Genomic DNA, 22,459 nt, shown 5'->3' with positions numbered 1-22,459 from the left:
ATTTCAGACCACTGCCGTTGGGGCCTGTGGCTTCCCTCACAGAGCCTAGCACGGCAGGTGCATATAAATGTGTGGTTAGTGAGCTGCTGACCATTGCATATGCTTGGTCCAGGCTTGCCCCAGCCCCCAGCCCCAAGAAGCCGCGTGGAGACCAAGCCCCATAGGTAAATGGGGGAGCCACCTTTGTTGTGTCCCCAAAGCATCTCCAGGAAGGGGAAAGATGGCACCGAACTTCAGAACCAGCCCAGTCTTCTGTGTCAGAGACGTAGGGGGAGCAGGGGGGCTGGGAGGATTCCCTGGAGGAAGCAGGCTGAATTTGGAGCAGTGGTGGGCGGGTGTTATAGGGGACCAGGCAGGGCGATCCTGGGGTGTGTGGAAGGGAGGTCAGACAGGCAGGCGGGAGCCTTCTTGGGTGTGCCTTGGAAGGTCTTGGCCTGGGATCTGGAGTCCCTTGGATCCAGATTTAACTCCTGGTTGTGCCATCACTTGCTGTATGACCTTGAGCCTCAGTTTCTCCATCTGTAAAATGGAGAAAATTGCCAAAGTGCTCATCTCATAGGGTGGTCCTAAGGTTTAAATGCTCTAGTGCAGATCAAACACTTAGCAGGATGCCTGGCGCAGGTCACGGGCACAGTAAACGGCCCTCTTATTGCTTTTATTATTGGCTGAATGAAAGCTGGGTCAGAGCGGCTTTGAGAGGTCCAGCCACAAGCTTGCTGGACCAGTATTCCCCAAGGGAACCCTGAAGCCACATGGCGACCCAGGGCCCCAGGAAAAACTCTCTGCTTCCTTACAATAATTTCATTTTTAGGGAGATTGCCTCCTACCTGGCCACTGGAAGTCAGTTAGGACCAGTTTACTTTGAACTTGGGGGGACAGGGGATGACATGAAGGTCCTTTTTCCTCTCGGAAAGCGTATTGTTATTCTTCTCACAATTATAGAGAGGATAAAACAGCAGCCAAGGCCACACTGTGGGGAGAGTGGCTGGGGCTGGGGCCCAGATCGCTGACACTAGGCAGGGGGCTTCTCTAGCCTTCCCGCTCTCCCCACAGTACCTGGGATGGCCCTAGGGGGAGGCAAGGAAAGCCAGGTGACCTGAGGTACACCAGGGCGGATTTGCACTGCAGGGGGAGGGCGGGTGAGGCTTGTCTGTCCCTCTGTCTGTTGGGGGTGGATCAGCAGGGATAAAATGATGCTATCTGTAGACTGACTCCTCCACCTCAGGGCTCGGATCAGGGTGAAGCCTGGCTGGGCCGGCCCAGGCCCTTCTCTCCTCCTGTCCCAACCTGGCTTCAGTCCTGCTGACCTCAGGCAGGCCCTTGCCCCCTCTGGCCTCAGTGGCCCCATGTGCACATTGGGCACAGCAGCATCCTCCAACGTTCAGACCTATGGGCTCCCTGTGGGTAGATGGGGAAAACCTCAGGCCTCCAGCAGCCCCCTGCGACTCTCTCTCGCTCTCGAGGTGCCCCCAGCCAGGCCCCCTGAGGGCCTCATGGTAAGCACACCAGAGGCTGGACACCCAAGGCCTGGGTTCCGGCCCCAGCTCTGTGGCCAGCCTGCGTGTGGCCCTGGGATCACTCTGCCTTCATTGTCCTCTAGGTTTGGAGCTCGAGAGAAGCTCACCTGGCATTTGCCAGCTCCTGGCATTTCCTCCAGGAGGGTCCCTCTGATGATACCCCACTGGGCCATTAGCTCCCAGTGCCCTGTATGAGTCTCAGATGCTCCAGGCAATGCTGACCAGGCCTTTGCATCGCCGGCACCTGCCTGAGACACCTGTCCACTGCCTTGAAGAGCTGGCTTTGCTCACCCTTCAGGCATCAGCTCCAACACCCTCTGCCCCAGGAATCTTTGGCTCTAATGTCAAGCCCTTTCTTCCCTTCCTATCCCATCCCCCTGGTTCAGTGGCTTCCACCACCCTTACCTCCCCAGGAATGACCTGGCTCTATGATTATTCATTTGTCACATGCCCATCTCCCACTGTAGGCTCCAGGAGGAGCATCAACACCCTGTTCACTGCAGCACCCCTAGTAGGCCTGGCACACAGTAGGTTCTCAATCAATGTGGAAGAAACAGATGAGTGCCCACTATGTGTTCAGCCTGGTGGGAGGTGCTGAGTCCAGGGGAGGGGGCAGCGTGAGCCCTGCGGGCTGCTAAGGCAACCGCATCCCCTCCCCAGTGCCCACCCTCATGCAGCCACCCAGGCTACCCAGCCACTCTCCTCCTCTGTGCTATTTACATTGGAACGGACTGAAGCATCACGTGAACATCAGGGCTCTGTTCTTTGGACCTCTAGATAATTATCTGGGCCTTATTAAGCCCTTAATTATCCAAACAGCTAATCAGGCTCCTGAATATAAGGACTTTCTCACTCCTGGGTCAGGAGGCAGAGGTCGGTCATCTGCAGGATATCCTTGGGCTCAGCAAGGTAAGGACAGGCCCCACCTGTGGAACTCTCCCCAGAGAATGTCTTTTACAGTTGAGAACACTGGGGCCCAGAGACGGGAAGGGACTTGCCTGAGATCACACAGCAAGGGCTTGGATCTATGTCCTGACGGCTACCCAGTGCTCCCCACCTAACAGGAAGCCACTGGAGATTGAAATCTTCAGATGCTGCAGGACTTAGGCAAGATCAAGGAGACAGAAGACCTGAGGGGCCTCCCTGGGCTCCATCTGAAGCTGAGGGAAGACCATGGAGGTCCTTCTTTGCAGGAGCTCACAGCTGAGCTGGGACAACAGCGGCAGGGAGCAGGCAGCTAGGCATTTGTCAGGCAAAGAGAGGGAGGAAGGGACTTCAGGTGGAGGAAAATGTGTGAGCAAAAGATGGGGTGGGGGCAGCAGGGAACGCTCATCTTGGGTGGGATGGATTAAGAATACAATCAAATTCAAGCTGTGATCTTTGAAACTGAGGGTGGTTGGGGATGGAGGGGAGGCTTCCCGGCGGAGGAGGCAAAGACTGAAGCTAAGACTTGATGGACAGGCGGGCTGTGGATGGGTGGGGAGAGGGCATTCTAAGAGGATGGAACAGCTCAGGCAAAAGTCAAGCAAAGTCAGAAACAAAACCCTGGCATTGGCCGTTTGTCCTAGAAATACCTGCGCGGTGTTTTTACCCCAAGGGCAAAAAAATCCTGCCTGAGTAGCCTTACTGCCTGGCAATAGGTCTGGCCTGGGAATGTGGAGACTGAGGTGGTGCTTTCTTGGGGCTCAGCCTCCCCAGCTGGGAGCCGGGGCTGGGGCTGGAGGAGACCTTCACCAAGTCCCTACCAGCTCTGACACCCTGCCACCAAACTTGACAGTTCCCTTGGGGATGATTTTCAAAGACACTTGGCACTGGGCATGCATGTACCCGGCACATGCCCGTGGCACACAAGTGTGTGTGTCCATAGAGGTCAAGGAAACACCAAGAGTGATTATATTCAAGCCCAGATAGAGCTTTACAAGTTGAATGGGATGAGAGAGAAGTAGATCACACTTTTATTTAGCAAATATTGTGATCATAGGCCTGAATGGTCTCCCTGGGGCGGTCGTTGTTGTTGTTGTTGTTTTACTGTTTATTTATTGAGAGAGAGAGAGAGAGAGAGAGAGAGCATGCACGAGAGAGTGGGGGAGGGGCAGGGAGAGAGGAAGAGAGAGAATCCCAAGCAGGCTCCACACTGTCAGTGCAGTGGGGCTCGAACTCACGAACTCTGAGATCAGGACCTGAGTGGAGGTCAAGAGTTGGATGCCCAACCGATGGAGCCGCCCAGGTGCCCCTCCCTGGCTTTTTAAAAGCTGCCTGCTTCTCATCCTTCAGATCTCAGCCTAAATATCTCCTCAGAGTCCTTCCCTGAGCACCCCTCCCCGTGCCCCGTGCGCACACACATACACAACTCATGCATTTTATCCCATTCTATCACTTCTCTTTAAGATTCAGGAGGAGCAGGACTCTCTCTGCCACGTGTACCTTGTAGCCTGGCCTGCCTGGCACATAGTAGGCACTCAATAAATGTGAGGCAAGTGAATGAACGCAGGTATGGGCTCGGACTGGGGAGGCGGCCCCGGTAGGCGCCCCTCTCTCTGGATCCACGCAGCCCTCAGTGGCCGAGCCTGCTGTTAGCAGGAGTCCAACTAGAGCTCCCCGTCTCTGGGTGACACGGGCCAGGCCCTGCGGTCCCTTCTGGATTCTTTTCAGCCACAGCTCAAACCTGAAATAAACACTTGGCCTCTGCTTGGGAGCATTTCAGGTCTCAGTAGGTGAGAGGGAGGGGTTTCTGGGGGCCCAGGGTTGGGGGCGAGGCTTTTCTGGGCACCTTGAAGGGCCTGGAGTAGGAGGTCTACTCACTGCCTGTGGGACTGTGGGTGTGTGCCTCAGTTTCTTTTTTGGTGTGGTAATATCTGATCTCAAGGGGTCTTAAGGGGCTGTAAGTTGAGATTTCTGGAGGTGAGACTGAGCTGGAGGGAGTGGGGGTGCCATTGGCTGTAGTGTCAGTGTCGGGGGAGCAGAGGGCCCCCGTTCCCATGCTGCCTTGGGAGTTCCCAGTCGCCTCTGCGGCCCCAGCATTGCCTGGCACTGAGCTGCACTTGGACTCATGCAAACCTGCAGCTGAACCTCCCACCACCCTCTTTACGTGGGCTGGTCAGAACACGCATCATGCTGACCGATGGGGAAACTGAGGCTTAGAGGGGGAAGTGACCTTCCTGGGGTGACGCAGAAGCCCCGTGTTCAATCAGGACACACTTCGACCCCTCTGGAAGTCAGAAATAAGGTTTGCTGAACTGGAGTTCAGAGGCCCCTGGACCCCCAAGACCATCCAGGGGGCCTGTTGTCTTCTGGAGCACAGGAGGTCCCCGGAGGAACCAGGGTCTAGGGGACCAGGGTCTAGGAACCAATTCAGGCCCCACGGCACAGGTGGAGCCATGCTGCGGATCCTGTTTCTGGCACTCTGTGGCCTGCTGACCCACACACGAGCTGACCCCGGGGCACTGCTGCGGCTGGGCCTGGACATCATGAACCGCGGTAAGCTGGTGGGCCCGGGGTCGGGGCTGAGGGGCAGGTAGCGATCACTCATGTTTGCATGGCCGTGAACACCCTATGAGCCTCAAAACAAAGTGAGCAGCAATGATATTACTCTGCCATCTTACAGAGGAGGAAACTGAGGCCCAGAGAAAATGGGGTGACTTGGCCCAGGTCCCTCCACAAGTTGGAGGCAGAGCAGGAAATCCTGCTTCCCCGGAGCCTCTCCTGGCCCCGACTGCAGGGCTGGTGGCCTAAGAGGGCTGTGGGGAAGACAGACGTGAGCCAAATCCCAGCTCAGCTACCAATTTGCTGTGTGACCTCAGGCAAAGTGTTACTGCTCCGTGTTACTGTTTGCTCATCTGTAAATATATAATGTAAAGAAATGTAAAATAGGGTGACCGGTCCTTACTTGGGCAGATGAAATGAAATGTGAGATTAAAACCTGCTGGAGGGGCTTTAGTGAAACTTACTTCCCACCTCCCAGCTCCATGACTTTGAGGGAGATGAAGTTGCACGGAGGTGCAAAGAGGTGGTGACAGCTCTCCCGGCTCCGTGTTCGTCCCCTCTCTGGGAATCGGCCTATGACCCTTGTGCAGGTGTTTGTTTCTGGCATCGTGGCATTCAGGGTTGGGGCCTCCTGGCCTGGGGAACCAGCAGAATCTGCATCTTTAACAAGCTGTCAGACGAGTTCCCTAGTCCCCCGGCTTTGAGAGTGGCTGGGCCACGGGATAAGGTCACCACTCTGGCTTGGGGTTTAGGGCCCCCTCTTGATATGCCCCCCCACCCCCGCAAACTGTTCTAGTCTCTGTCATGCCCCTCCCCACCCTCCATCCATGTTGGGTTTCTCACCCTTGCCTCACCCTGCCACCTTCTTCCCTGCTTCTCTACCTTTGCATTTTGTATGCCCACTGCCGGCAGTGGCCTCCTTTACCTCTTTGCTTCCTGGTGAAAATTCCTATCTTTCCTGCTCCTATCAGGACCAATTGAGATGGCACCGCCTCCTGGAAGCCTTCCCCAGCTCTTCTCTATTGGTGCAAACTCCTCCTGTGGTTCCTCCAGCTGCCCCAGTGTATTATGGCTCTTGTCACTTGTTACTGTTGTTGCTGGCAACTGTCTCCCCTGTGAGGCTGGAGGAGGACAGGGGTCAGGCATGATTCCTCTCTGGGTCTCTGGATCACCCAGCCCAGGGTGGGGCACAGTGACTCTGGGCACAGAGTGGTGTCACTTGTGAGTGGCCTGTGCCTGGGATGCCTGAGAGGTTGGCCCAGGGCAGGAAAGTAGCGGGGAGACCAGCTAAGTGTCTCTCTGGATACCCCCCTTTTCCAGAGGTACAGAGTGCCATGGATGAGAGCCATATCCTGGAGCAGATGGCAGCTGAGGCGGGCAAGAAGCGGCCGGGAATGAAACCCATCAAGGGCATCACCAAGTGAGCAGGGGAAGGGCTTTGGGGGTGGCAGGGAGAGGGTGGTGGGGAATGCTGTGCCCAGGACCTGAGAAGGCAGGAGGGAGAGCTGGGGCAGGGCCTGGGGCCTCTGCCCTGCTTTGCCGGTGGCTTGCTATGTGACCCTGGGTAAGTCACTGCTCCTACCTGGGCCTCGTCATCCACTGGAGACAATTCCTGCCTCTTGTGAGCATTGGGAGGAGGAAGTAAGGTTGAGAAGTCAAATCCCAGCTCCCTGCATGCAGCCGGGACTCACTGAATGCACGTGAAATTGAAGGAAAATTTCTCAAATGACAGAGCCAGAAAGGTATCAACCACCATCTAATGATGAGGCAAATTGGTTCCATTGCAAGTGCTCGGTGGGATCGATTGGTAGGGGCTGACTGGAATGAGGTGCTGGGGAGGGTGGGCTCTGTGGCACAGACTGTGATCAATTAGCAATGTCTGCCAAGAGCTCAGGAATGGAGGGGAGGATTAGGCGGGCCATGTCTTTGTTATCCTGGATCTCGACTGGTGGTTTTCAGCCAGGGGCATTTTGCCTCCAAGGGACATTCGGCAATGTCTGGAAACATTTTTGGTTATCGCGACTTGTTGGAGAGGGTAGGCAGAGGTGCATATGGTGCCTCCAGGGGTGGAAGCCAGGGATGCAGCTAGCCATCCTGCAAGGCATAGGTCAGCCCCCCACAGCAAAGAATTATTCTGCCCACATGTCAACGGTGCCACTGTTGAAAAGCCCTGATCCAGGCAAACCTCCCCATTTTGCCAGTGGGGAAACTGAGGCCCACCAAGGGAAAGGGTGCAGCCCCAGATCACCCGGCCAAGTCGTACACAAGTACTTCTGTGTACAAACTGGTTCGTGTCCAGCCCTTACGTTTCTCAATGGCCCCACCAGGCAGGCTTCTCCCTATGACATGGGATGAGGGGATTCACGCAAGACTTCCCCAGCCAGGGGGTGGAGGAATGGGTTAAGAGCCTGGCTCTCACCTGCCTGGTTTCATTGCTGTGGATGTCTGTTGCCTCCCAGTCTGAAGGTGAAGGATGTGCAGCTGCCTGTCATCACACTGAGCTTCCTACCTGGGGTGGGCATCTTCCAGTGTGTGTCCACTGGCATGACCATCACTGGCAAGAGGTGAGTACAGCAGAGGAGGGTGGGAGGGAAGGGAGATGCCTCGTCTTACTCTTACATGTACATGTATTGCATACCTACTGGGAGCCACCTGGGCACTGTGGTCTGAGATTGTGCATGTTGGGTTCCTGCATTTGATGGGAACCAGACTTGAGCACAGACGATCACAGACTCAGTGACTAGCCTAGGACAGAGGAAGCACTGGCAGCGTGAGGGGAATCAGAAAAGGCTTTGAGGAAGATAATGATAGCTGAGTAGGGTTTTGAAGGATGTGTAGGAGGTTACCAAAGCAAGAGGGAACAGGAAAGACCCATTTTGTGACCTTGGGCAAATCCATCTTCTTTTCTATCCTGTGGGGGTGGTGCCTCACCCTTTCCTCCTCCTAGAGCTGCTGAAACTGAGGGCAAAGAGGAGACAGGGAGAGTGGCCACAGTGGCAAAGATGCCCATGATGCCTGCTTGCCCTCTCCTCCAGCTTCATAGGTGGGAACATGGAGATCATCGTGGTTCTGAACATCACAGCCACCAACCGGCTTCTACAGGATGAGAAAACGGGTCTCCCCACGTTCAAGAGTGAGGGCTGTGAGGTCATCCTGGTCAGCGTGAAGACCAACCTGCCTAGCAAGTGAGGGGCTCTGTGGCTGGGGAGGAAGTTGGGGTCCACGCTACCACCCCTGCCCAGCTTCCCACTTCCCGAGCCACTGCACTTCTCCAGTTGTGTCCCTGAATGTCCTGTGCCTAATTTCCTGCCATCTGTGCCCTGTCCCCATCCTCTGCGTCCAGCATGCTGCCTAAGGTTGTCAACAAGTTCCTGGACAGCACCCTACACAAAGTGCTTCCTAGCCTGGTGAGTACCAGGGCAAGTGTCAACCCACATCCATAGGCATGCTCAGACCATGGCGAGCGCGTTTTCCCTTGGCTGTGACCCTGACTGACTGACGGTAGCTGAGGAGGATTCTGAGGCTGTTGGTGTCTCTAGTGATGTCTGCCATGAGCACAGAAGGAGAAAATGGCAGACTACATACCACAGCCTGCACCCCCCCCCCCGCCCCGCCTCCATTACTCATTCCTCTCATTGGGGAATGAGTCTACTGATTTTCAGGCTGTGGTCAGGAGCTCTGGATTCTAGTCCAGGTTCTGCCATTGATTTTCCATGCGATGTATAGACTCGGTTTCCCCTTCAGCCCTTGTCCCTCCAGGGCTCTTGGGTCTCCCCATGGAGTACCATTCAGCTGTGAGAAGTGAGGCCTTCCATGCAGGGGCCCCCTCAGCCCAGTACCTTCTCTGCTTCCAGATGTGTCCAGCCATCGACGCGGTCCTGGTGTATGTGAACAGGAAGTGGGCCAACCTGAATGGTGGGTAGCCCTAGCCATGCTCGCTCACACATGGGGACATCAGGATGGCTGGACTTTGAGGCCCCCGTTCTCCATTCAAGCATCTGCTCTAAGCCCAGGCTTGGGACTGAGGAGGTCTAAGGTCATGGTGTCCCTCCATCTGCGTACTGTCCAGATGGGAGGCCTGAGGCCCTGAGGGACTCTGGGCTTTTTGTCTCCGCCTTCCATCCAGTGTTCTACCCCTCACCCCCTAGACTCCAAGAACAGCAGCTATCGTAGGCTCATCCACAAAGCCTACACCCTGAATAGTAATCCTATAGTGGTGACCTCTAACTCTTTCCTTTGTCGAGGGGATTTACTACCTCTGTTTTCTCAGGATTCATAGGGTTTGCTAGTCAGGTGAGAGGAGAGCCCAATGGCTGGGCCTGAAGAAAACTGGCTCGTGTGCTCAGTAGTGTGGCCTGGAGCAAATCATTTCATTCCTCTGAGCCTCAGTTTTCTCGTCTGTAAAACAGAGCCAATAATCCTAATCACGCCAGTCTATTGTGGGAACTGAGCCACAACACCCCTCGGGAACTCTCAAGCTCTGTGCCTGCAGAGAGGTGTGTGGGAGGAGGATTTCCAGACCAGCCACCACGGCCTCCCTCCTACAGATGGAATTACTAAGACCCCGAGAGGCTCAAGTAACTTGCCTTGGGTCACACAGAGGGCAAGGGTTCCTGGCACCCAGGCCAGCTCAGGTGGCAGCTGACTGGTGCCAGCCTCTATGGCTTGCCCGCAGTTGGTGCCTGTCTGAGTAGAACCTCCTTTTGCACAGCTCCCATGCCCGTGGGCCAGATGGGCATCGTCAAATATGTCCTGACATCCATGCCAACCACCACAGCCAACTATCTCCAAGTAGCCTTCAGTGTAAGTGCCAGGGGGCCACCAGGGGACAGGGCTCTCACCAGCCTGCCTCTGCCAGGGGAGGCGGCTGGACTGGGTTGTGGAGGGTGCGAGGGCTCCTCGGGCCCTGGCAGACCAGGCCCGCCATGAAAGTGTTCCCCCAAACTGAAACCTTCTCCCTCTATCTGCTCTCAACACGAACCCTTAGTCCTGAGCTGACTTCCAGGACTGCTGACCCCACACATGCACCTTCTCCGAGGCTGTCTGCTTCTCCCAGTGAGTGGCCCACCCAGTTGTACAGATGGGAACACTGGGGCCCAGGGAGGAGGCAGGACTTGGTTAGGGTCTCACTGTAAGCTGGTGGCAGAATTGGGTCCTCACTCAGGTCTCCAGATCTCCAGGTGACTAGGTGAGATGCCTCTTCCAGGAATGGGAAGAAAAATCCCGCAATGTCATCTCCCTGTGAAGTCTCCCTCCGGTGTGGTTCTTCCAGGCCCCACGTTGTTTGCTATTTACCTCTTCTGAGAATACACAGAAAGCAGGTCTGTATCAATGAGTGTTCCAACTGGTCAGTCAGACTAAATGAAGTTACTTAAGCAATCCCATCAGCAACCACCATCGATTAGTGACTGGTTCCCTTATCCTCACAGGCCTCAGTTTGCCCATCTGTACACTGGGAGGGTAGCCTGCTCTTGGCTCTCCCATCTAGGGACTTGCCAACTTGGAGGCCGATTTAGTTTTGAAGACAGAGCCTTGCCCGCAGCCATAGTTCTTCATGGCCAAGGCTAAGCATGTCTCTCCCTGCTCTCCCACAGCCTGTGGTGCAGCAGCAAGAGGGCAACACCATCCAGCTTGCTGATGCCGGGGAGGCCCTCGAGTTCCCTGAGGGCTATGCTGAAGGCTCTTCACAGCTGCTGCTCTCGGCCACCTTCCTCACCACAGAGCTTGCCCTCCTGCAGAAGTCCTTTAATGTGAATGTCCAGGATATGAAGGTGAGCTGCCTTGTAATGACAGTCCTTGCCCGGTGTGTCTATTCTGAAAATTATCCTGGGGCCATGGGCAACACCAAGACTGGGAGATGCCAGGACTGATCTGGGTTTCTATCATCAGTTTGCCCCAAAACCTACCATCTCTCTGTCCATGTAACCACCATCTACTCATCTATCCTTCCAACTGTTGACACAGCCGGGTATATATCCATCAACCTACAACTCTCATATACTGGCCATTCATCCACCTTCTTTTTATCCAGTCATCAGCTACTCATTCATTCATCTCGCTATCATATATTCATGCTGTAGACTCTAGCCTTCCAGCTAGTATCCATCCACCCTTTATGCCATCCATACCTAGAACAGGGTCTGGTACTACTGAGTGAGTCCACGTATCTGACCTTGGTCACCCAAACACCCATCTATCCACCCAACTCTCCATTATTCATCCTCCTACTCATCTATCCATTCATCCGTCATCACTGATCGAGGCATTCATCCCCCCATCCATGTAACCATCATCCATCCATGTACCTTCTCATCCATCCTCCCACCAATCAATCCATTCATCATCCATTCTCCCACCTGTTTATCAGACCATTCCACATCTTCATATCCACTCTCCTCCCATACGTCATTCCTTTCATCCTTCCATCCACCCCCCACCGTCCATCTATTATTCATTCTCCTACATAAGTGTTCATCCATCCATCCATGCATCCATTCAGCATTCATTTGTTTATCCATTTCCCATTCATCTATCCATCCACAAAGCTGTCCACCCACCCCCTCTCATACATCACATCCATCCATCTGTCTGCCACTTTTTCATCCAACATTTTCTCAGCATCTGACATTACGCTAAGAGCCATGGGCATTGGGATGTATAAGCCACAGTCTGGGATAGCCAGGGTCTCCTTACCTACTTAATCACAGAGCAATAATGTTATGATGAAGGGAACCTCAGAGGGCATACTTTATAGAGTCTGTTAGGAAGGGTGGGGGAGGGCTTTAGTAGTCCTAACCTTGATTTTGTTTTGTAGATTGGTAAGCTGCCCCCACAAACCACTAAGACACTGGCTGGCTTCATCCCTAAAGTGAGTGTCCTGACCTGCCATGACCACCATGCCTACTTGGCCTTGTTTTCCAGTTGAAGGGACAAGGGATTTGAGAGGCATCTTTTCTTTTTTTTCTTAAAAAAATTTTTTTTTGTTTAATGTTTATTTTTGAGAGAGACAGAGTGCAATTCGGGGGTGGAGGGGGAGGCAGAGAGAGAGGGAGATACAGAAGCTGAAGCAGACTCCAGGCTCTGAGCTGTCAGCACAGAACCCAATGCAGGGCTTGAACTCGTGAACTGTGAGATTATGACCTGAGCTGAAGTCAGACACTTAACTGACTGAACTGTCCAGGCACCCTTGGGAGGCAGCTTTTCAAGGCCACATTTCCCTTGACTGATGTGGAATCATCCCAACGTCTCCATAAAGTGCTCTTTGGGTCCAGCATAGAAACAGCTCAGGTTTTGTGAGATTTACTTTCTATGTCCAATAAGAAATAGCCAGATTGTCTGTTTTGTTTATTTTCTGATAGACACATTCCAGCCCTTGCATGCCATGTTTCCTGTGTCCAAGGTACAAGTCGCCTTATTTCAGGAGGGACTCCTGGTTTCAACTGAAGCCACCAGTCTGAGGTGGCATTCCCTGAGGAGAATTTCCTGCTTTCTGTAGGTAGCTAAGGCCTATCCCAAGCCGAAGCCCTTGGTGACCCAGATCAGGATAAACAAGCCCCCCAAGGTCACCATGAAGACAGGCAAGAGCCTGCTGCACCTCCATGGCACCCTGGAGATGTTTGCTGCTCGGAGGCGAGGGAAGGCTCCTGTATCCCTCTTTCTCCTGGAAACTGTGAGTAGAATCCGTTCCCCATTTAGGCCCAGCCTTGTGGCTATTCAAGACTGGAGTGTAGGATCTTAGTTAATAGCCAAGTAATGGATTGAAGAATCCTTAATTACTGCATTTATGTGATCCTAACCTCCTGGGAACTGTCACCTGGCGTCTGATCCTTGGCTCTGCCACTAAACCTTTGAATGGCTAGAAAGATCAACAAACTGAGGCCAAGAATTCAGTCCTTCCTTTCTCTCTCCTTCTTCTCTCCTTTTGTTCTCCCCCCCTTCCTCCCCCCCCCCCAACCTTCATTAGCATCTACAAAGGCAGAGAAGGGCTCACCCAGGGGATTATGGGAAGATCCCAAATCTAGCTGAGGAAATCACAGAGGACTTCCCAGAGGAGGTGATGCCTGAGCTGTGTTTTGAAGGTTGAGCAGGAGCTGGCCAGGGAAAGGGTTGATGCTGGGGAGGCTGGTGATGGAGGGCACTCCAGGTAGAGATCACAGGATGTTCAAAGGCTGAAACAATAGTGCGGTGTGCACAAGGACCTACAAATGTGCTAGGTATTCTGAGAGTCTTGTCCTGGGGCAGCTACAGAGAAGATAAGGAGCCTGGGCTGGGGGCAAGGGGAGACTACTGGATTCGGTTCCTGCAGATAAGATGGGCAGAGAGGAAGACCTCTACTTTGTTAAGGCAATGGTACTGGGAAGGTGGGGCCCCTGGTTTTACCACAGCCTTCTCCCTGCTTTTGTCCCCACCCACCACCCACCAGCACTTCAACCTGAAAATCCAGTACTCAGTTCGTGAGGACCGGCTGCTGATGGTCACCTCTCTGGACAGGTAGGAGTCTGCTGCCTGTGCCGGCGTCCCTGTACTCCCACGTGGGCATTACCAGCAGTGCTTGGTTTTCTGCTCCATAGTCTCCCACTGGTCCATCCAGCATGGCCCACACTGCCAGGCTGCTCTGGTCACTACCCCTGTCCTAAAAATCCTCACTAGCTTGTTACCTGCATGATCTTTTCTCAAATCTTAGCCTGGCCCTCAAGTCCTTTCTCAAATTCTCCCACCAGTGCTCCCACTAGGCTCTTGCACAGCACGCCTGATCATGGGTCCATGTCCCCTTTTCCCTTAATAGGCTTTTCCCTGTGCCACTTCAAATGCCTCCTCCTGGAAGCCTGTCATGCTAGCAACAGCTAACATTTATATGGGAGCAGTGGCTACGTATATTATACTCACTATCTTACTTCAGCATCCTAGTTTTCCATCCAGTTACTCATTAATTGTTATATTTGTCTTAATCTTTGATCTGACTTGTATTCGGCCAGGATTCTTTCAGTGCAGGAGACAATTTCAACTTAACTGGCTTAAGCCCAAAAGGGAATCTTTGGGCTCACGTGATTGGAGACTCTAGGGGTAGATCTTAATTTCAGGCATGGCTGGATCTTAGGTGCCCAAAGTCCTCAGGATCTCCCTCCTCCCTTGGCCTTTGCTGTCCACTTTGTTGGCTACATTCTCAGGCAGCCTCTCCCCGCCGGGTGGTGGCAAAGAGGCCAACAACAAAAGAGGCCTGTTGTCCAATAGTTCTAACTAAATTACCAAGGCTGCTTCTCATTGGTTTAGCGTGGACCACATGGCCAATCCTAAACTAATCACTGACACCAGAGATGGAATGCTCTGATGGGCCGGGTCTGGGTCATGTGCTCACGCTGCGACTCTGTAGGCCTTGGAATGAGACTGGAAAATGGAGGGTCTGCTACTGGAATAAAGAATAGAATTTGGGGAGATAAAGCCCCCAGACGACCATCACGTGGCCTGTTCTGGTGCCATTATGTATTAGTGCTTATTGGAGGCTGTGCAGGGAAGGAGGTCACGTGAAGGGTCCTAATCTTGTGCCCTGCAAGGATCTGGAGCTGACTGGTTGGGCAGCAAACCTCTGCATACCTGGCCTTGGGCAGGAGCAATAGATGTGACTGGGGGTCCCAGAGTGAAGAGTCAGGACCGATGAGATGAGGAAGTGATTTGAGCTGTGGCAAATAATATGGGCTATAATGAAAGGTGATGAGTGCCCCGTCATAGGTAGTATCCAAGCAGAGGCTTATGAGCACCTGGTCTGAAGGCTGTACAGGGACTTCTGCCTCAGAGAGGGGTTGTGGGTATTTGTGGTCCCCTTTATCCATGGCCAGTGGCAGTGGCTCTGACTGTGCTGCCTGCTCCTTGTCCCCCTCAACACCCCATGCAGATTACTGAGCCTATCACGGGAGTCCTCCTCGATTGGTGCCTTCAGTGTAAGTATCTCAAGTTCTTCTGCCTGACCTGGTGTGGGGGCAAGACTGTGCCTATTCTCCCTCGGCACTGCGGGGACGGGCCCTGAAATGGAGGCAGAGTGAATAGACCGACCCCTGTGGGGCTTGGGGCAGCTGACGTGCTGTGTGACCCTGGGAGAGTCACTTAGCCTCTCTGAGTCCATCACCTTTTCTGGATAGATTCTGGACATCTCCCTGGATTGGTTTTAATAACACTGTCATGCATAGCAGCAGCCTGAGGCTGGCTCGGTTGGCCCGGCTGTCATTTTTATTAGTCTTTGTAGCCTCAGGGCCCAAGATGGAACCTGAGCAGCTGGTCAACAATAACAACAGCACTTGTTGAGTCCTCACTCTGCTCTGGGCTGTACCCAAACTCGCCGAATCCCTGTGCATAGGTGCTATTACATTCCACTTTCACAGGTGGGGAAACTGAGGTACAGAGTGGTGGTGAGTGAATGACTGATTGAAACTACTGAGTTTTCTGTAGGGGCAAAATGAAGTCCACAGGTCACCCACGGTGTCTTGAATTCCTCCTGCACTATGACCCCAGGCCCATATGTCACTCAACAGGGACCAAGTGGAGGTATAGGGCATCAGCCTACAGTTAAGCAGGGTCCAGCCCAGTTTTGACGGTAGGTGGACAAATTATTTGATGTCTCTAATATTCATTCCTGTGGTCCCCACACCCAGTCGAAGTGAAGGCTGTGAAAATCTGAGCATCAGATTTTCCTACTTCAACATCCACTTTTCCATCCAGTTACTCACACTGGATGAATTGAATTGAATTGAAGTGAAGTGAAGTGAAGTGAACGATGGATGTGAATATTCCCTCTCCTCTCTCACCCCCAGGAGAAGGAGTTGACTGGCTTCATCACTGATTATCTCCAAGAGGCGTATGTCCCAGTCGTCAATGGTGAGGGCTCCTGTGGGCTTTGATTTTGCTGGTTGTTAAGAAGCACTGTAAGCAGGAAGGGATGCCACCTGGGTGCTCTCAAGGCCCTTTCACTGACCCCAGATAAGGGAGGCTAAAAGGGAGTGAATAGTCACTGCTGAGTCTTTGAGGCTGATGTAGTCTATTTTTTTTTTAATGTTTATTTATTTTTGAGACAGAGAGAGACAGAGCATGAATGGGGGAGGGGCAGAGAGAGAGGGAGACACAGGATCAGAAGCAGGCTCCAGGCTCTGAGCCATCAGCCCAGAGCCTGACGTGGGGCTCGAACTCACGGACCGTGAGATCGTGACCTGAGCTGAAGTCGGACGCTCAACCGACTGAGCCACCCAGGCGCCCCAAGGCTGATGTAGTCTAATGTCACCTACCTGGGGACAAAGGCCCCTCCCACAACTTGGGACCCTTGGCCCTTCATCCTATGCCATGGGTCTGATCTTGACCCAGGCCTGGGGTATAAATACACGGTGGTGAGGCTTATGTGCTCTGTGCCTGTGCGGCTGGCAGACGTCATCCATCACTCACCGTGCTGTTTCCCACTACCCTGTTCCAGACAGCCAAGGAGTGGCTTTAAGGAGTAGTCAGCTACAGAGCAGTGGCTGAAATGACTCTTACTGTGTTTCTCAGATGTGCTCCAAGTTGGGTTCCCACTTCCTGACTTGCTGGACATAGATTACAACCTGGCGGAGCTGGACATAGTAGAGGTGAGGAAAGGAGCTGAGAAAAGCCGTATCAGTCAACACGTTTGGCCAATGAATCAGGAGCAAAAGCCTTCCTCTCTCAGCCTGGGGGGAGGAGGCTTGAGGAGGGCAGTGGCCATCAGTACGATCCTGCCACTCCCTTGAGCAAGACCCTGCCCCTCAGGACTTGGGCCCCCTTTGGCCAGGGGCTCCCCAGGAGGCAACCTGGATTCTGCTGCCTTCCTTCTCCGTCACCTCGGGCAAATTACTTCACTTTTCTCTATGCTTCTGTGTTTCCGTGGATAATAGGGGTGTACCCACCTCAGAGAGCTATTGAGATAGTTCACCTAAAGGCATACAGTAAGTGCTTAATAAATACCAGCTTTACGTTACATGCCAAGTATTCTGCTTGGAGCATTAAATCTACATTTTTCTCACTTGATCTCTCCACTCCGAGAGGGAGGGACGCTGTCCCCACCTGACCGTTGAGAAAACTGACACCCGGAGACACGAAGGGCCACAGGCGGGTCTAGTTTAGCCTCTGCTCCTGGCTTCCATTTCCTGGCCATGAGCCCGACCGGTCCTATCCCCTGCCACGGCCACTCATCCCCACCTGGCCCTTTGCCTCCTGCCAGAATGCCCTGGTGCTGGTGCTCGACTTGAAGCTGGACTGACGGGGGCAGGGTCTGCCCGCATGCCACCGACCGCCTGTGCCCTCTGGAGGAGCCCCCGATTGGAGCCGGTGGCCCCTTCCCACCAGTGGACCCCTCCTTTGAAGAGGAGTAAGCGGGGCAGGCCGGGCTGGGCCTTGTCAATAAACAGGAGAAAGATCCTCACAAACATCTGATGGTTTGATCTCTTTATTTGTAATAAATTGACGTCTGCCTTTTCTTCCCCCTCCGTGGGTTTTGGGGTATCAGACCAGCTTGGAGTCCGAGGGATGCTGGTCACGACCTTGGGGGGGCAGGCACGGGCTCCCTCATGAAAACCTGCTGAATGCCATGCTCTGGCTTTACTTGTACTATCTCATTTCATCCACACAATAACCCTATGAGAGAAGGGCAACCATTGCCATTCCCACTTTACAGACGAGGAAGTTGAGGCACAGGGCCAGCTCCCTTTACCAGGTCACACAGTTTAGCAAATAGCAAAACTCTTCGCAGCCCCTCTCATCTACTTGCCCCAAATCTTATCTTGAGGGTGGCTCTGACGACAGGGAGCCTGCAGAAGCCCAGTGTGTTCCCAGCTCTCCTGTGTCACCCCCTCCGATCCTCACAACAATTAAGGGAGGTGAGGACTGTACCTATTTCACAGATGAGGAGACTGAGGCTCAGAGAAGTAGAACTACTAGCCCAGTGCCACCTGGCAAGTCAAAGGCCAGGGCTCGAATTGGAATTTGGGCTCTCGAGCCCGTCTGTCTGGGTTCAAATCCTGGCTCTGCCTCCTTGCTGCTGTGTGCCCTGGGCAAGTCACTTCCCTCTCTGTTTTCTCACCTGGAAAATGGGAATGATGACAGTACTAACTTCTGCAGCATTGTCGTGAGGATTAAATGAATCAAGCGATGAAAAGTTCTTGTGCACACAGTAAGTGCTCAATAAGCGCTCAGCACAGATGAGTTTTTGAGGCCGAAAGAGATGTGAACAGGTGTGTCTGGTCAGGGTCGGGGAAGGGTGCTAACTGTGCAAAACCAAGCACCAGCTTGTGTGTTTTCAAGCCCCCGTCAGTGTGTGAAGAGCCCACGGGTGGGGGCAGTTTGAGCCGTGTGTGCAGACGGGAAGGTCCGTTTGTAGAGGTTTGCGTGTGAAAAGGCCTCCGGTGTCCTGTCCACCCATGTCTGTGGGTCTGTGCCGGAGGCATTTCCACGTCTCACAGACAACACTCATGGAGGGATTGGCTCCCAATATTTGTCATATCATCTCTCCCGAGACTGGCACTGATCCTAGTCTCCAAATCGACTCCCCTTAATAGCAAATGTGGGACACTTCAATTTACACAAGGCAATAGGCCAAGCATATTTCAATTAAAAATAAAGAAATAAAGGAGCATCTGGGTGGCTCAGTCGATTAAGTGTCCGACTCGATTTCCGCTCAGGTTGTGATCTCCCAGTTTGTGATATCAAGCCCCATGTCGGGCTCTGTGCTGCCAGCACGGAGCTGCTTGGGATTCTCTCTCTCTCTCTCTCTCTCTCTGCTTCTCCCCCACTCGTGCTCCCTCTTAAAAATAAATAAATAAACACTTTTAAAAAAGATATTAAAAAATAAAGGAAGAAAAAATAAAAGAAAATGTAGTTTATACATAATAAAGTGAACAATGCATTTTAAAACAAGTGTCTTCTATGCGGACCCTCAAAATCAGTGTCTTTTGCTAGAAGGTAAAAAAAAAAAAAAATCCGTAACTTTGAAAAAAAAATGTACATGAGGGGAGATTGGTTGGTACTCTAGTCCTGGAAATTACTGGGGTGGTGGCCATGTGTCTGTATCTCTCGGTGTTGGTGCATGCATCCGTTAGAATGTCTCTATCCCCCCTCTCGGGGATGAGTCTTTGTATGTGGGGGGTCTGGGTGGGTCTGTGACGGTGGGGGGGTCCATGTCTGGGCACACATAGGTGTCTGTGGGTGGTATGGTGTGGCCAGAGTCTGGTCAGGAGGCCAGCACCCCCGGAGCCTGTGGGGCCTGGACAGGTCCATCCTGTCCCATCCTGGCCCCGACCCATGCCTGCCACAGAGGAGGGAGGAGGGAGAGGAGAGGGGAGGGAGGAGAGGGGGTCCTCCCTGGCCCAGGCCCAGACGCCAGGGCTGTGTCTCCTTGTCTCCTGCCGCAGGCCTAATCCCATCACCCACCGTTTCCCCAGCGCTGGGACAATGGCAGCATTGAGGCAGGCCTGGCAGATACAGAGGCCTGTGTGATCCAGGGGTGGCTGATACTCTTCCCTGGATATGCCAGAGACGCCCCTTCCCCTCCCCCAGTCCCGCCCTTGGATGTGCATACGGTACGCTCGTGGCCACCGGAGCCTCGCTGCCACCTTCCCCAGGCCCATGCTCAGGTGGAGAAACCAAGGCACAGATCTGTGCGAGTCAGGAGACCTGGGCTCTCACCTTGGTATGACCAGGGGCACGTTGTGTGTGCCAGCTCCTCTCTGGACCTCAGTCTTCCCAACTGGGAAATGAGAGAGGGGTCAGATGCTCTCACCTCCACTCTGATTTCAACATTATTTGAGTGGTCAGTTACCCTGGGCAGACATGGGGGCCGGGCTGGCAAGGGGAGCCCGGTGCTGTGACCCCACCCCCTGGGAAGGTAACGATGGAGGTTCTCTACCCATGTGCATGGCTCACCTTCCAAGACTCTCCCAGCCCAGCCCTAGATGAGGAAGTGGAAGCTCAGAGGGGTGAAGTGAGCGGCCCAAGGGCACACGTGTGTGTGAATGGGATGTGAAGCCTGTCTGCCCGAGTGTGAGTCTCCTCCTTCCTCCGCACACCACACTCAGTAGCAGGATGCATCATCCTCCTTTAAAGAAACAAAGTCCAGAGAAGGTGTGTGATTGGCTCAAGGTCACAGCGAGAGAAGGAAGCAGGTCTTTGATTCAGGTTGTTGTTGTTGTTCTTTAATGTTTATTTTTGAGAGACAGAGAGAGAGAGAGCGCAAGTAGGGGAGGGGCAGAGAGAGAGGGAGACACAGAATCCGAAGCAGGCTCCAGGCTCTGAGCTGTCAGCACAGAGCCCGATGTGCGGCTTAAACTCACAAACGGTGAGATCATGACCTGAGCTGAAACCAAGAGTCAGACGCTTAACTGACTGAACCACCCAGGCACCCCTAAAGTTGATTTTTAAAGAGTGATGTGATTGAGTAACCTGGCTCGGCGTCTGAAGTCATCAGGATGAACATTGTACAGGCAGGGGTTCTGAGATTATGCGGTGAATGAGGCAAATACTATCCCACCTTCCCATCTCACCAGGCAGCGGCTCAGGGCTCCATGCAGGAGACAGACCTACAAACACCCAGAAACAAGGCGACAGCCCTACAGGTCACAGACTCTAACAGAGGGAATCCCAGGGGGCTGTGGGATCACAGCCAGCTTGGGGGTCAGGAAGGCTTCCCGGAGGAGGGGATGCCTAAGCCAGTTCCCGGAGAAGAATGGCACACAAAAGCCTAAGACCCTACGTCCATACAGTAGCCTGTAGGGCCCCATCGTGTCCTCGGCCATATGCTCCCCACTGCCCTTTGACCGCACAGGCCTCCCTGGTGTTCCTGGAACACAGTATCGCAGCCCTTTGTTCTTGCCCTTCTCTGTGCCTGCTGGGCTCTTCCCCAGACATCCTGGGCCCACTCCCTCTCTTCCTGCAGGTCAAAAGTCATGCCTGCTCCGGTACAAGCCCTCCTCTGACCACCATATTGAAAATTGCATCCCACCCCTGCTGTATTTTTGTCATAGCCTCTGACTTACTGTATCACGGGTTTATCTGTTTCCTCCAGGGCTGCACTGTCCGATAGGGTGGCAATATCCCTAAAAGACAATTGAGCACTTGAAATGTGGTGAGTCTAAAGTCGGTGTGCTGTTGGTAGATTTTATAGATATACTATGAGAAAAAGATTATAAATCATCCCATCAATAATCTTATACTGATTAAGTGTTAAATGATAGTATTTTGGATATATTGGGTTAAATAAACTGTACTATTAAAATTAGTGGACTTCAGGGCGCCTGGGTGGCTCAGTTGGTTAAGCAGCTGACTTCGGCTCAGGTCACGATCTCGCGGTCCGTGAGTTCGAGCCCTGCGTCGGGCTCTGTGCTGACAGCTCGGAGCCTGGAGCCTGCTTCAGATTCTGTGTCTCCCTCTCTCTCTAACCCGCCCCCGTTCATGCTCTGTCTCTGTCTCAAAAATAAATAAACGTTAAAAAATTTAAAAAACAATAAAATTAGTGGACTTGTATGTTTTTACTTTTTTAAAAAATGTGAGGGTGCCCAGGTGGCTCAGTTGGTTGAGTGTCCAACTTCAGCTCAGGTCATGATCTCGAGGTTCGTGAGCTCGAGCCCCACATCGGGCTCGCTGCTGTCAGCGCAGAGCCCTCTTTGAATCCTCAGTCTCCCTCTCTCTCTGCCCCTCCCCCACCCCCGGCTCATACTCACTCTCTCAGAAATGAATAAATACTTATTTTTAAAAATGTGGGGGCGCCTGGGTGGCGCAGTCGGTTAAGCGTCCAACTTCAGCCAGGTCACGATCTCGCGGTCCGTGAGTTCGAGCCCCGCGTCGGGCTCTGGGCCGATGGCTCCGAGCCTGGAGCCTGTTTCCGATTCTGTGTCTCCCTCTCTCTCTGCCCCTCCTCCGTTCATGCTCTGTCTCTCTCTGTCCCAAAAATAAATAAAAAATGTTGAAAAAAAAAATGTGGCTACTAGAACATTTAAAATTGCCTTGTATTTCTATCGGTCATCTCCTTCAGGGGTGGGGATTTGTTTCTCCTGTTTATTGCTGTATCCCCAGCACCTAAAAAGTAGTAGTTACTCCACAAATGCCTGCTGAAGAATGTATGAATGAATGGATGAGTGAATGGATGGATGGATGGTTGGGTGGATGAATGAATGATGGATGATGGATGATGGATGATGGATGAGTGGATGAATGAATGAATTTCTCTCCACCATCATTGGCACCAGCCTCAGGAATGGGGAAAAGTGCCTGTTCTGGAGCCCGGGGGACACGGGGCCTTGGGAGGTGGGGGTTGGGGGGGGAGTTGGTGCCCCTCCCCCAAGTTGGTGCAGAGTTCCTCTCTCCAGGTCCCATGGCCATCTCCATGCCAGGCCTGGGGTAGGGGTGGCAGGGGTCTTCCTTTCTTCTCTCCCTTGGCCTTAGTTGGAGTAGGTGGGAGGCAGGGTAGATTCTGTGCC

The 22,459-nt window shown here is 53.2% G+C and overlaps 1 protein-coding gene across 1 annotated transcript; it reads left to right on the top strand.

Moving 5' to 3' along the window:
• The first annotated feature begins 4,894 nt into the window (after positions 1-4,894).
• BPIFB6 (BPI fold containing family B member 6) lies at positions 4,895-17,253 on the top strand. The gene is made up of 15 exons (XM_047854523.1): positions 4,895-4,994; positions 6,321-6,420; positions 7,460-7,564; positions 8,036-8,185; positions 8,344-8,407; positions 8,855-8,915; positions 9,712-9,803; positions 10,595-10,771; positions 11,815-11,868; positions 12,496-12,669; positions 13,423-13,490; positions 14,890-14,935; positions 15,803-15,866; positions 16,527-16,603; positions 17,215-17,253. The coding sequence occupies exons 1-15, from the start codon at positions 4,895-4,897 to the stop codon at positions 17,251-17,253; spliced, it is 1,371 nt and encodes a 456-aa protein (XP_047710479.1).
• The last annotated feature ends 5,206 nt before the right edge of the window (positions 17,254-22,459 follow it).

This window comes from Prionailurus viverrinus, chromosome A3, assembly GCF_022837055.1.
Source record: "Prionailurus viverrinus isolate Anna chromosome A3, UM_Priviv_1.0, whole genome shotgun sequence".
In the NCBI taxonomy this organism is placed as follows: Eukaryota; Metazoa; Chordata; class Mammalia; order Carnivora; family Felidae; genus Prionailurus; species Prionailurus viverrinus.
This window is presented reverse-complemented; position numbering and strand designations above follow the sequence as displayed.